Here is a 15225-nt window from a genome sequence, read left to right on the forward strand (position 1 = left end):
GCATGTCAATGGTTACCAAAATGTTAATGCAATTTTCAAAAACCTTCAGTGGAAGCTTACGCATCATACCTTCCATATTACTGTGTGCCACGTTGAATGTTGCAATAAAGTTCCATGAGCACCAATAGTAGAAAACAATGTCTGCCCAGCGCTCTTTCTAACTGCAGGTCGGGGATCCACACACAGTTCTCCAAGTTTGGCATACAGGCATAACCAAAGACAGTCAAATGGTGGTGCAGGATGAAAAGGTCTATTCAGCATCACCCCCCTTTCTTCTGCCTGTTTCTGCAACACTGCTTCTTCTTTGTTTAGCTCCTTTTCAATTACTTCACCTCTTTGGAAAAAATAATCTGAAATATTCCACTACAAAATAAATAAGACATATGCTGTTGTACAATAAAAATATTATAATGCTTTTAATGATAATGAAATAAATTGTTTCTCATTTTCACATTTAAAAGTATTTTGCGAAGTACATCAAGATATTAATTTCCCTACACTGATGGAAGAACATCAATGCATAAATACTGCAAGGTGCAGGAAGTACTTCTTAGCCTCAGCTTTTAGGCCCCAGTTATACATGAAGAACTAGAAAAGGAAACAACGTATTAGGATACTGATGAACATGGTTACAACACAATACTATTTCTTTACCCAACCCTGGTGACATGCAGATTAAAGATAAATTGTGCTCACTCAATTTACGTATGATTCCAAATGACAGCATGGGAGTTCAGTAAGAACTCAAAAATTAGGTATTGGCTTTCATTTGTAGAATTGACTACAGATTAATTTTTATTAAAAATAAAAATATGAAAGCCAGAAGCAGCATCACTGTAGGTTAATATAAAACTCACCAACAAACCAATTGAAGTTAAGCTAATATTTAGCTCTTGATTGTGAAGTCCAAAGCTTCCAGCAACTTCAACAACTATCTGTAGACAAGTACATGGCATTGTTGGAAGAAAGTCTGTCACAACCAACTGAAGACACTGGAATGCAGTCCGTATTAAGGACTCTCTTAAAAAAAGAAAACAAAAACCAAAACACACACACTCATTTCAGATTTCTTCAAGAGCACAGGAATGTTTTGAATACAATACCTCAGGAGACAGCATTATTTAAAAAAAAAACAAAAAACCACCATTTAATGTTTTTGAGATGAATTTACAACATTTTAAATGTTTCAACTAGAGGGTTTTTTGAGATACAGCATTAAGTTGGAGCTTCAGATTCTGATGAAGTATTTTAGTCCATGTTGACTAACTAGTGAAGTTGAAGTTAAACTCTCCAGTGGCCCTCAGCCAGTTTTATACAGTAAAGTCCACTTCCCTGTACTAGAGTTCTAGGACTTTTTAGTTCAATTGTGTCTGCTAAAACATTCTAAAAAAAACCCAATGGACAAAACAAAAGTCTGAGCACGATAATCTTCCAAAGAGTAAGCTGTTCTGAACAATTTCTTGTATCAGCAGTTACAAATTACTTAAAGTATGACAAAATAGGTGGGCAAAATGTATTTTTATTTATTAAGGAAAATGCATGCTAATGTAATGGTAGTCTTACTTGCTTCAATACTATATTGTGTTAGACAAAATCTTTTCAAAATATCTGCCATTGAAAAGATCTTTAATAAATACTTTGCCTTCAGAATTAAATTCTGAATACAAACAAAATAAAAATGTAATATGAAAAAAGTTTGTGAGAAGGAGCTCTCAGAAGCAGCAACTTCATCTATAGTTAAAACCTTGTTTAGTGAGAGACAAAATAAAGGAATCAAAAGGAGTGGTGGAGTGTAGATAACATAAAACAAGGAAGCTGCATTTAAATTTCACTATAGGTTTTTTTTTTAATACTGAATGTTTCATGTACAAAAGAAAAAATTCCAAAGATTTGTAATAGAGAAACTTAGTGTCCTTCAGAATGGATATCCCAGGAAAAAAATGAGACTACAGATATGCCAGTAGATGTTTCAGAATCCTAAATAAAATAATTTTTTCAATTAATTCAAAATGAAAATCATAGGTGGACCATTTCCACTGTATCTTAACAGTCAACATGATATGGAAGTCAGAGGAATGCACAAGAAACTTCACACGGACAATAATCATATAACTAATAATTCTGTAATATGCAGGGAAACATCCACAATAAGATCAAAGGGTTTATCATTGCTATACTCATGGAGGAAATGCTTACACTACTTTCCCCCATATTTGTTACAGGAGTCTGTAAAGTGAAACACACCCGAAACTGCTGCAGTTCCCTCTCCATGACAAAGTTCCAGAGGTATTTGACCTTCAAGGACTCTAAGAGAGAAGGGAAGGAGGCAGGAAATGAAAGTATATTTACACTACTCATTTTGAACAGCTGAGTTAATGGGAAAGTAATCTCTCTTTCTAATCTTCAAATGCAAGGCTGCTAGAACGAACTCAAAAGAGTTCATTTCCCAATTAATGTCCCACTCTACTATGTGTTTGGAGAAAGGTTTCAAAGTCCTTCATGCAAGTGACAACAGCAATACAGCTCTTCGAAATGTAAAATTGTCAATGTTATAGGTGGCCACCAAAAAGGTAAATATGAACGCAAGAAACTTGAATGTAGCTCAAAAACTTAAGATCATATAGGGCTTTATTCATCATCCTTAAAATAAACAGGGGCATCCCACCAGAAAATTCTTCAAAGAAAGACTTCCTTTGGCAGGCTAGCACTGTACAATGAAGAAGTGACCGAAGTATCACTGACTCTCAAAATAGCATCTTCTGTATTTATAGCAGACTGGCAAGAAGTTCTCCTGGAAGGTAAATGGATTTCTGTCCAGAAATCCAGGATGTTCACTGACTAGAGAGAAGACAGTTGTGAAGGAAGTCTCATGGTCAATAAGTTTATATTTGAAGTATGATAATAGTGCCTGCATCTTGTGCTCACAGCTCTAAGTGAGGCAAGAAATTCGGTTGTTTCCCAAGGAAAAGGAAGCTTGCTTCATTTTTTTTCCTGCTCTAGTTGACATGATGTAGGCAAACAGTGCTATATAGTTGAAGACAAGTAGATTACTTTGTATGCTTTGTAGAAGACTAAGATACAACACAAGATCTTAGTAACATCTTGAGTTATCTGCCAGTGAGGTATGACTTTGACATGTAAAAGGACCTTGGGAAGGAATCTGTGTTGGTTCTCATCTCTCAACAACTACAGTGAAAATCAAAAGGCACGTAGGAACTACAGAACACATTGCAACAAATGTGGAAACAGCAGATACCAAAGGAAGCATGGTTACCAAAAAGAGGATGCTCACAACCAAGAATGCCAACATCCTTGGGGATTTTGGCGAGTACTACTGCCAGAGCAAGCAATACTGGTACAACAGCAAAATTCTCCAAGCATTTGAAGGGGCTTTTAGGTAATCTTCATACGGCCAGAAGACAGAAGCTAATGCCAAGGTGAATTCCAATACTAGTTATTTGCTGACCTATTCAGGTGCTAGTCTTGACTAGCACCAAAGAAGGAATAATATAGTCTAAGTATGTGGGTATAGTTCTTGGTGCTTACAGTTCCAGGGCCAGATGCTCATTTCACTGCTCACCTCAAAAAAACTTGCAACTTCTTTTCTCACTTTCCCTCGTGGACAAGAGGACCTGTCCAGTAACATTCCCCCTCTGTTGGCAACAGTCATCTGTGTTAGTCAGTCAAGGGATTCACCCAGAGCAAGTAAATAATCTCCCATCCTTATGCTGCCAGCAGACATTTAGGAAGGAAGGCTTCAACAAAAAGAGAGAGCGTTCAGAAGATGACACAGTCTAGAGACTACCCAAAGATTTAAGAAGAAAAAGGAACAACAGAGGAGCTGTGAGCAACAGCTAAGTCATACAGAATTATCTGCAAGCACCAGAGATGTGTCCAGCAGATGGTTAAGATCAAATGAATTGGCACAATTACTCCTCTGTGTATAGTGCATGCTGACCACAGGAGAGGGTAGAGTGGAACAATACTCTGGTCTTCTGAAACGTTAATTCAGTAAAGTAGAAGTGTGCTACAGGAAAGATTTTTAGAAATGTATTTTTGTTGAATAAAATTGTTCATAAGCTAAAAATAACAATAAAAATGATGGCTATTATCAAAGTGGTTATTAAAGTAAGAAAATAAAAGCAGAATTCTTTCTACTGTTCTTATCTTACTTTCCACCACTTACCCCTGATCACTTCGGATTGCCCCCATGACTCCAAGCACCAACGGCCAACCAGGTCCTAAGCTGTCACCCTGACTTTGCAAAATCTGTAGCACACACTCCAACTGCTTGATCCTGATATCAGGATGACTAATGTTTGACAGTTCCTTTAGTGGATTCAATAAAAGCAACTGCAGTCTCTAAAAGTAAACAATAAAGCATATTAAGGATGCTAAAATTTAACTGATCCTCAATTATTTAATGAAAACATGCAGTACCAATTGAAGATTCATTAAATGAATTCAGTAATCCATTAATTAAATGCTCAAATTCAGTGTCAGACTGCCTTTCTAAATAAACAGTTGGACAACAGTTTATAAAGGATCTCAGCAGGAAATCTGTTTTTTCTTTGTCTTTTTTCTCCCCACTTTTCTCCAGGTCCCTTAGGAAGTAGCTACAGCATACTGTCACAGTTCCATAAAAACCACCATGCAGCTTCATGCTCACCCAGCAGGGCCAGACTCGGCTTCATACTAAAGACACCTTGAAAAAACTATCCACTGAACCTCAGTAAAAATATTAGAATGTTTTATTAATGATGGATTGAATAGCTATGATTTAGAAGGTTAGGCAATTTATTTTTTACCTGCCACCTCATCACACATATACTCCTAAACATTCTAGAATTGTTTTGCACTCATAAGGGTGATCTATAATTTGTTCTAACAAATGGATGTAATATGCAAGCATGACCACTCTTTGTTATGCATTTGAAAAAGGAAGGAGGGTAGTTCATTAGAATGCATGAGGTGACTCTCAATAGTTACATCTGAATGTTACAGCTGTAGGCTTTATAAACTCAATAGTAAAAGTTGCTTTATGAATGCTTCCTATTCATTGAACTGTAGAAAACTTCCTCTAAGGAAGATTTTCATTTCATGATCATTTTATGTTTCAGAAAAGGAGGAAAGCAGCTGTTCTTAAACTTACTTTACCTGATTTTGGGATAATGGAGGATCATGGCTGAATGTCAGTCCTGCTTTAATGAGAGAAGTTAAAGCTTCTGCTCCCCATTCTCTCATTCTGGAGTTTGGATGCTGACAGACCTGAAAACACAGCAATTTTTTTTTAAAGTCACTTTTATTTAACCAAGATTTGAATATATGTAATATTTTAAAAAAAATATATTTTAATTATATTCACATTTACATACAATATTATAATAAATTTTTACAACAATACAACAAATCTCTATATGATAAAATTAGGTTTAATAGTAAATGTTTATCTTTTGGACAGACATACCTTCTGAATAAGGAAGCAATAGGAAGCAGTGAAAAACACAGAAGGAAACATAATGAAAACCACAGCAGTTCAAACAAAGACATTTTCCAAAATGAATATATTAACTGCTAATTCAGATAATGATTGATTAAAAAGCACCGAACACCTCTTCAATGAATGCCTGAAACTCTCAGGTTTAACTTAGCCTTAAGCTACTATAAAATTCAAAGTTTCATCTTTCACACATTGCTTAACATAATCAAGTAAGGAAGCATGACAGTAGCCAGCGCTGCTCTTCTATACAAAAACTAGATAATGAATGTAAAATAAGCCAAAAACTTGACAAAACAATAATGAATGCTATTTGAAGTATGTTTCAAATGTGTCTTCATTTCTCTTTCTCTCCTAATTACCTAAACCTAATAGTTTTGCTAACTGCTTTTTTGAGAACAAAAAAATTAAAAATACTGTGCAGACCCACTGCATAGATACCTAGTATGAACTGTACTCCCATATCAATACATTACCCTCAAACAAATAAGTCTACAGTTTCATTGACCTCTACATAATTATTTCCACCCACCCTTTCAGCCCTAGCTCAGATGGTGTGAGAATCAAGAATCAAAGTCCAAGACAGGATCATAAGTAAGGCTGATGGTTTTGGTTGGTGGACCATTCCCTTATCAGCTAATAGCCAAACTGAGAAGGAGGACAATGCAGAAGAGCTAGCTTAATGTTAAAAAATGCAGACAAGAAATAGCTACTCTCTTGAATTACTTATATTTTTTTAACTTATACAAAAAAGAAGAAATTGGAACTACTTCATGATGCTCTGAATATGACCAGATAATCAGTTCCAGAGACAAGGAACAAATTCTTCCCTCAGGTTGTGTTTAATTGAATTTGCAGCTGGTGTTTTCTCCTTCCTTACTGTACCTCAGTGACTGAAGTTTAAAAGAAAATAAGGCAGTACACTTTAAAAGAAATTGAAACAGACTCTGTATTTTCTACAAAACAGTGGCAAATACCCACAGTGTATAACAGACTGAAACAGACTGCTTACTAGATGAAAAAACAGAGTTTCAAGATATTAATGATGAACCTTATTGTCTTAGAGGGGAAAAAAAGACAAGACATGCCTGCACTTTAAGTCTTTAAATCCCTAAGTACCCAAATTTCTTATCACAGATAAAAGATTATGTGGAGAAGGTCTCCATAAATAAAGTTAGAGATGGCCAATCCTTCATACTGTCTGAAATAATGCATTGGTTCTAAGGAAGTGTCTGATAGCTTTTCTTCCTCATTTTCCAGAAAGTTTCTCCTTTACCCACTTTAAATTTCTTGCATTTCACCTCTTCTACATATGTGTAGAGAATTCAAACTTCACAATTGCATTGTCACCTGTTTCTAGTTTCAGATTCAAAATTTAACATTTTTTTCCTTGATAGAGCATATTCTTCATGTTGAAGTCAAAATACTTAAGAAATTGAAATAGGATTATGACATCTATTTTTATATTTGTGCACTATTCTTGTAAAGAGACCATTCAAAATGTTAGCTTAAACATTTTTAAAACAAACAAATCCTTTGTTAGTAAATCTAATGGCTCCAATCTATCCAGTAACGACACAAAAACATATCTTAAAACCTTTGTAGATATTTGTACTATGGCAATCTAAAGTGAAACCTGTTGTGTTACCTTAATTATAACACATATATGAAGTATAATAAATCGATCATTTTAACATTGCCATGTTTAAAACATATAAAGACTGATGGCCACCATAAAGACAAAGTCAGTAAGATATATTAAAATATTGGAATTTAAATACAGAAAGTTAACTTTTAAGTTCAAATTGTGATGCATTCTAGTTGCAAAAACAAAGTGCATAAACCAAAACATGTAAATAGAATTTAGATTTTTTTTTTTTTAAATTACACTTTAAAAATGGATTTCCACCGACCTTTATTAATACAAACTAAGTTCTAATACAACTGATAAAAGCAGTTAGTTACCTCTAGAAGATGACCGGTCAGAGGTCTCCAAAGAATCTCAATCCTGTGCATGTTAACTAGTCCTGTTTCCAGCAATTTAGCAACAGCAAAAAGTGATGGTTCCTTAATAAAACGGAATTTGAACACGTAACTTTGAGGTAACTCAGATAATGTCAGAGCCTTTTACTACATTATAATTTATAAATTAAGGTGCAACTAATCTCACTGAAGTACCGTGTTTCATAGGCTGTGAATGCTGCCACAACAGTTTAGGTAGCACGGCTGGGAAGTTTCCACAGCATCTGCAGTACTTCACGAGAAGCCACAAGGGGGTAGCAAGAGCACACCATGAAGAACACTTCTTTCATAATTTTTCATAGCTTTCTCAAAGTTTGACAATAACCAGAGCACTGATATTCCTTTCAAAACTCTCATTTTCACACAGTCTTCCAACCAGTTTTATAAAGTATTTTACTAGCAAAATAGCCTTTTTCCCATCACAACTTTTAAAGTTAAAATTATATATGAACAAACAATATAGAATATTTCATTTAAGAATCTCCTTATGCTTTATCTTCCATCAGCTTCATAAATGCCCTGCAGGAATAAGATAAATTTCCCATTCATCAAATACACATGCAAATATTTGCGATAAGCTTCTTTTAAAACTTTTTAACATCTAGTCAAACAAATACTCAAAGTGACTGTTTTGCTAGAATTATCCTGTGTTCCCATTTCTGATTTTTTATTCTCATTTTCAACTGATTTTAAACACAAACACTGCTTGGTTTAATTCATTCTCTATTGCTGTAATTGTCAAATATTATAAAGCATATCTTCTGTCATCATCTCTGGTGTAATATATCAAGGAAAAACTTTCAGAAACTCTTCTCTGGGATTAGGTTATCATTAGGAGAATATATACGCAATCTTATTCAATCACAAGGTCTTTAACCTTTCTGGGCTAAAGGTTGTTTACTGAATCTGTCAGGAATACTATCATTTTCCCAAGTAAATATGAATTATTAGGGGTTTTTTTAAATATTTAAATTGTGAGGCTTTTTCTGAAGTATATTATAAAAGAAAGTTGAAATGAAAATGAGCACCTCACAGAACATACTGTGCTATTCAGAATCCCTAACCTCTGAAATTACAAGGGCTTTTAAAAGTTTTATCCACCCACAATCTGATTAATGGAAACATGTGACATTCCTTAGTTAACAAAAAACATAACAGGAACACAATGAGAATGTTACAAAATTTAGCAACCATATGAACCATTATAAAACAAGACATTCTCTGGTTCATAATTTGTTTCTTACTCTAGAGTATCAAACGTATTACTGTCTTAATATTAGAAATAGTTAGCTTAAAGGATAAATGTAAAGGTCTTCTGCCTGTTTCACAAAAACATCCAAAAAGAAAATAAAGAACTCTTCTTATTTTACCTTATTGTTTCCATAGGCCATATCCATGGCTTCCAGAGATAAGGAGCAAAGGGCGTTTATTAAGTGATGTAAAGACACATCATCAAGGTACCTGAAAAATAACAGCTATCAAAATACTGTCAAGTTTGATATGAACACATCAATTTAGTTATAAGATACGGTTTCTTACTGTGAGCTTTCAAAAAGCCTTGAAAGTATATTGGATATAACTGGCAGATCAGTCATAACTGCTGTAGTCAGAACCTTGAAAAAGAAACAGAAATGTGTCTTATAGATTGCAACAGAAAATACTGCATAATCATTAACTGTAAAACGAACAATCATACTTACTGTGCTGGGCCCTTCTACAGCTCTTCCAGGTTTTAATGCACCCCCAACACCAGGCTTCAATCCCAGAATCCACACAAGATGCTGAAATACAAAAGGATCACTTTCAGCAGAAAGCCTTTTCAGGCAGAGAGGAAACTAACACTGTACTTGAGCTAGCCAGCAGCCTTACAGCCAAACAGAATTCAAGGGAAATGCTACAGTATTTTCTCAAGGCAATTCAAAGTACACCGTGAGTAGAATCAAAGCTTCTTCTATTGCTCACATAAAAACTCAAAACCAAATTGTGGCAAAAAAGAAAGACATAAAATCAAGGCATTAATATTTCTTATTATACCTGAAGAGTAGCCAGGACAAGTTGCCACGATGTACCAAGAACGGCTCCATGGCAGTGAGCTAAGTTGAGTAACGTCCTCATGCACTGGATATTTTTTGAAGTCAGCTAAAAAAAAAAACCAAAACCAACAAACAACCACACAATTTTTATTATTCCACAGTAACAGTGTTTCTAGGAAACTTGCAATTTTTTACTAATAGCTTAAAGATCACATTTTGTTTGCACTGGTGCAATGTATCTTTTTTAGAGAAGTAGTTCAGCATCTCTCTTTCAGTCTTATCTTGCTGGGGTTGAATAAGATTTGATCACTGTCCTGTCCTCCCAGTTTCACATTATTATCAAAGACACAGTTTTAAGTGCATCTTCTCCACAAAATCAGTCTACCTTAAAAAAAACCATGTAAGTGAACCTTCACGCACAGGCATATAACAGACCTGAGACCTAGGGTTTTTCAAACAGAATGGATGGGAGATGCTGAGCGAAGAGTCAGATTAAAACCAAGAGTAAATCTTCTCTACAGTTAGAGAACTTTGCTGTCCACGGCTGTTCCAAACTAAAAGCTTAGGATAATATTTCAGATAACCGTTATTTCTAAGAATGCTGTTTATCTGTTGCCTATTTTTGAGACACACTGAGATTCAGAAAGAAGCAGTTAAGCAGGATGAGGTCACTTACAAGTTTACTTACCATTACTGTTCCCTGTGGCTGAAGAGCTAAGGGTTGCCCTACTGCTACAACTTGCTGATGAGACTCGCTTGAAGGACTGATCATTTGAACATTCTGTCCCTGAATGGAATATGCTAGAGGAAAATTGAAAAGAAAAAAAATCTAAATTTAAAATCCAGTACTTACTTGTAGTAACAACCACCTCTGGCAAACACACTCTAGAGAATTTTTCACAGTATTAGCTTTAAGGTAGCTCACTTTGAGACCTTTAGTTATATTTAGATTGTTATGTCATTGCCTTACAGAGTTATAGGAGCCAGTAATTACTCCCTCTCACTAACTATTACATATTGCTTGCAATACACTAATACATCTTATGTCAAGACTGAAGTATTTGCGCTAAGATACAACCATTAGACTATGTCTCAACTCAGTTATCTGTGGTAATTTTGTGTACATGGTATCACTGTGTGCTACCATTTTACTAGTGCGCTCAGAAAATGAAGGTGTCATAAATGCTATGTCACGACGTTTTTCCAATACAGGACTTCAGGACACCCATTTTGTAACTCACCTGTAAAAAGAAGAGTACCCTATATAAAATAAGTTCAGTTCATTGCTTCATTTCCATAGTGATTGGTGTAGCTCAGTCATGTGTACTGCTTCACAGACTGACGATCTAATAATACACTTAGCTTGTGGGCTGGAGTAAAGGTATTTCTGGTTTATATTAAGAGGTCTTATGTTAGATCCATCTGCATATTCTCCATGTAGTTGCATTTCTCGGTACATAATAATTCATTTTCAAAATTAGAAACAGAGTACGTCCTCAACTGGCATATTCCATGAATTAGAACATTCTCTCAGGATGTGGGAAGCATTAATTCAACTTCTTGTAAGCTGAACAGAGCCCAGAAATTAAGACCTTCCATTTACGCAGTAAGTACTACCATCACTAGACAACTGTAGAAAAGACTAGCACACAGGATGCAGGATGCTCTAGCCAACTCCGAGTTGCCCAGAGACCTTTTCAGAATCTGAATGCGTTTATTACATATCTTAACAGATATTTAGGATGATAGACAGATCTCTTTAGAATATGAACTTCTGACATATGCTGAGCATTCAGGAAGTATTAGGTTGACTAGAATGATACCCAGCAGATGCTGCAAGACTAACCAGTTCTGGAAAGCAGGCAGTCTAGATCCTGTCTGAGAATTCTAACATAATTTATTATAGTCAAATACTACATTTGCATATCTTTGCAATTACATCCTAAGAAAATTTGGATTTAGAGGACAATATGTGGAAACACAATTAATGAAGACCTATATACTTACATTTGCTGGACAGAGCTGCAGTTGTGCTGTTTAATACAGTAAGGGCATAGTGAGGAGGCAAGGATCCTTTGCAAATGGCAGTGATAAAGGCATCTCTTGATGTTACAAGACCCAGTCTTCCACAAAGTGCAGCCATGGTCAATTCTGCTTTTAGAATATTTTCAGTGGCAGCTTCATCAGTGCTGAAAGAGTACACATCATTTCGTAAGAATTAATCCACAACAGAGAAGCAGGCAGCTAACTAAAATGGAAAGAAATGAGAACATATACTTTAAACCTGTCAACACTATAAATACTGAAGAGCAAACATAATCAGTCAACAAAATTCTCCAGAACCATTTCCTGTAAAATTGATCTTTAGTTCTGAATGACTTGACAAAGGAGACTACAAGGAGGTATTTAAGACTAATGTCAGGAAATGGTGTTTGGTAACAAAGGACTCTTTCAAAGAGACAATTAAGTTACCAAAGTTATTACATAGTAAATAGCTTTTCCACTCCAAAGACTGCATAGTAGTAACAAGTGCTAAGACATTATTTAGTCTCTTATCAACAGTAATTAGGACATAGGTAGAATCACTTCAGTGTGTTGAAACATTCAGTCAAGGAGTAAAAATAATTTAAATAGTTTAAATGCAAAACTTTGAAAATGTAATTAATTGTTCTATATTGAAATACATTGAACGTTTATGCTAGACTTCTGGAGAATTCTGTGTTGTTCACTCTTAACAGATCCTCACTCAATCTAGCTATCACTAACCCACAAACCTGTCTGCCCAGGTGCAATGAACAGTGCTCTCTCATACAACTATCAACTTGACTGGTATCAAAAGTCAGTTCAACATGTAGCTGGGAATGTCATCTTTGAAAAATCAAAAGAAATGAAAGATCAAATACCTTGCATCAAGTAGGAGGGATAAAGCAGCCAGAAGACCACACCAACAAGCATTCACCATTTCTTCCCAGACAGCTCTGCTAACTTGAAATACATATACTTGTTTACAGCAGAAACACAATATTTTACCTAGCAACTTTCAATTATATCACAAACAAAATGTTTGCTACTGTGTCTTTTAAAGTGTATGTATGTTTACACGGACACATATATGCATATACACAAACACTCATACCGGTACTATTTAAACAGTTTCATTTAAAATAACATTGCTAAAGCAAAAAATGTCACAAAGGCAATGCTTATCCTAAATTACACCAAAAAAATCTTACAGAGGTATATGTAACTATTTTCAATCTTTGTCTATAAAAACAAACATTCAGAAGTGCATAAATGCGGGACAAGAAGCTCACTGAAATTTTGCAGTGAATAAAAAATACTCTCCCCTGCTATTTATAATTCTTGCTATTTTTTCATTTCTTTAATTTAATAGGAAAAAAAAATACAGGTCTAAAGACCTGTAATCTGCCCATAAGGTTTCCAGATCGCCCCTGCTGTCCCACACTGTGCCCCTGGGCTCTGCCAGCATTGCGGGCAGCACCCTGGAGAGCCCTGCACTCCCTGGCTGCCGGCCGCGCACCGCACAAACCCCTTCCCGCTCCCGCCGGCACCGCTGATGCCTCCATACAAACTTCTACGCTACACTCTCCGCTTCCTGGAACACAAGCCACAGTCACTCTTGATACACAAGTCTTTCTCTATGTACATATACAGACTCCTCCTATGTTGCACAAATGCAAGCCTCCGTTCCTATTACTTCTGCTTTTAAAGAAGTTCTTCCTTAAATACTTCAATCTTATTTAAAATCTCTCCATTAAAACGTTCATCTTTTTATCTTGTTACTAGAAATACATTATTCTTTTAATGTGGTCATAACTGCCACAGTCAGGTCGTCTCTTGTGACCTTGGATCTCGGTGTTAAGCAGAATTAAGGACACAGGAAGGCAGTCTGGAGAACAGAATGCCTGTTAGCTCTCCCTCACATCCCATGTACATACATGTAAAACAGTATTAATAGACCATAAGGACCCTATGGCTAAAGTGCTATAGGACAGAAGCAGTACATCAAGTAATTTTTTAGAGACTGCTGCTGTTCTGTTACAAATAAAACCCCAGAAACGACTTCATTAAAAGTTTTTACAGACAATTTAGAAACAATAAATTTAAGCAATGAGGCATGAACAATTTTAATCCTGCTTTATGTAAAACTGCTGTATTTTATATAGCATTTGCATTTTCAAATACCTAGTTCTTTCTCTGATTGGTCAGACACAGAGTGCAAGTCCTGCTGCTCTGAAGACTGTGCTGGTAATGAAGTTGTCTCTGTTGTGGTCTGATTGATTGTTTCTGCCTCTCCCAACTCTCCTTCAATCATGGTAGTGATACCACGGACAAGATCCAGTAAACAGTGAAATGCCACCGACATGGCATAGCCTTCAGGAATCGTAGGTGGCTCTACTTTGTCCAGCATTTCCAAACTAAAAAATTGAAAGCATGACAAGTGTGTAACAGTACCACTGTGTTTAAAAACAATAATTGAAAAATAAGATTCCAAATGAATGTTAAGTACGAACAGGCCCAAATACCATTCTTCAAGATTTATAGCAACACAAGAACAACTTCTTGATTAAGTCATTAAGTAAAAGAGTAAATGAGTCACTAAATAAAATAGTAAATGAAAGGGTACAAACCCCGAGTACAGTATTTAGATCTGCAAACATACATTTTAAAAAATAAACACGTATAAGCAAGCTTCAGTGAATGAATTATTCTACTTTTATTATTATTTTACTCAAAGCCACTGCAACAGAACCCATGCAGAAGAAAACAAGTGTATAGGAACAACAGAAGAAATAGGTCAGAAAGTCATGACAGTGTGAACATAGTTATAACAAATGGAGAACAAGTCAGATGTTCCATTATCGTTATCTTTTGAGTCCACATGCCCAGAAAAGCCTGTCACAGCTGGATAATATATGACCAAATATTCATCACCTACACGCACAGGTAAACAATGGAAGCTATTTGTATAAAGAGGAAATGTCTACATGATTCACTGCTGAAAACCATGCAATTAAAGCATCACTATGCTGGAACTGCAGCCTCACTGCCACTTTTTTTCATATTCTACCTTAAAAGCACATAAAGAACAAAAACTACCTGCTACCCCAAAAACATTTATTTCATCATTTGCTCTACAAACTACTCTTAAAAAGGCTAGGCATTCCAGTTATGATATACCAAAGGCACTTTTATACCGTAGTGTCACCACTCTCTTCTGCACAAAGGATTTTCCTTCTCCCAAACATGTAACACTTCAGTTATTACCTCTAATTTCTTGAAGATGGCTGCCTTAGATATCTGGAGGCATAGGCAGTATAGTAAATCAAATGGTCAGCATTTCACCCTCTATCCACAAATAAGTATGTGTATATATATAGCTGTAATTACAATTATTAATGGGTTTTATAGTTACAATGTACCTGTGAGATAGGGGTCATGTACTCTTACTTTCAAAGACAGGCCCACACTGTCAAAAGACCTCTGCTAGCTCTGTGTCGGAGTCACCATTAGCCGGGGTCCTTATTTCTCCGTGCGGGAACAGAAACGACGCAACACCAATGTGATGATCAGGTCGTCCGTCTTTTTATTATATATTGTTCTTTTCTATTCCTTTTCTGGTTACATTTATACTCTACTAAGTTCCGTACA

General features: G+C 35.6%; 1 protein-coding gene across 8 annotated transcripts in view; it reads right to left on the bottom strand.

Annotated features, from left to right (window-relative positions):
- MON2 (MON2 homolog, regulator of endosome-to-Golgi trafficking) overlaps positions 1 to 15225 on the bottom strand; it is a 132491-nt gene that overhangs the window by 73725 nt on the left and 43541 nt on the right. For all 8 annotated transcript variants that reach the window (XM_074827338.1, XM_074827333.1, XM_074827332.1 and 5 more), the window contains exons 12-24: positions 13759 to 13991; positions 12456 to 12537; positions 11560 to 11741; positions 10241 to 10353; positions 9554 to 9658; positions 9220 to 9300; positions 9059 to 9132; positions 8890 to 8980; positions 7463 to 7564; positions 5158 to 5268; positions 4187 to 4362; positions 858 to 1020; positions 70 to 363 (exon numbers count right to left, since the gene is read on the bottom strand). In XM_074827338.1, the coding sequence (XP_074683439.1) occupies positions 70 to 363; positions 858 to 1020; positions 4187 to 4362; positions 5158 to 5268; positions 7463 to 7564; positions 8890 to 8980; positions 9059 to 9132; positions 9220 to 9300; positions 9554 to 9658; positions 10241 to 10353; positions 11560 to 11741; positions 12456 to 12537; positions 13759 to 13991 (1807 nt within the window). The remainder of the gene's footprint in view (positions 1 to 69; positions 364 to 857; positions 1021 to 4186; positions 4363 to 5157; positions 5269 to 7462; positions 7565 to 8889; positions 8981 to 9058; positions 9133 to 9219; positions 9301 to 9553; positions 9659 to 10240; positions 10354 to 11559; positions 11742 to 12455; positions 12538 to 13758; positions 13992 to 15225) is intronic.

This window comes from Strix aluco, chromosome 5, assembly GCF_031877795.1.
Source record: "Strix aluco isolate bStrAlu1 chromosome 5, bStrAlu1.hap1, whole genome shotgun sequence".
NCBI classification, from domain to species: Eukaryota; Metazoa; Chordata; class Aves; order Strigiformes; family Strigidae; genus Strix; species Strix aluco.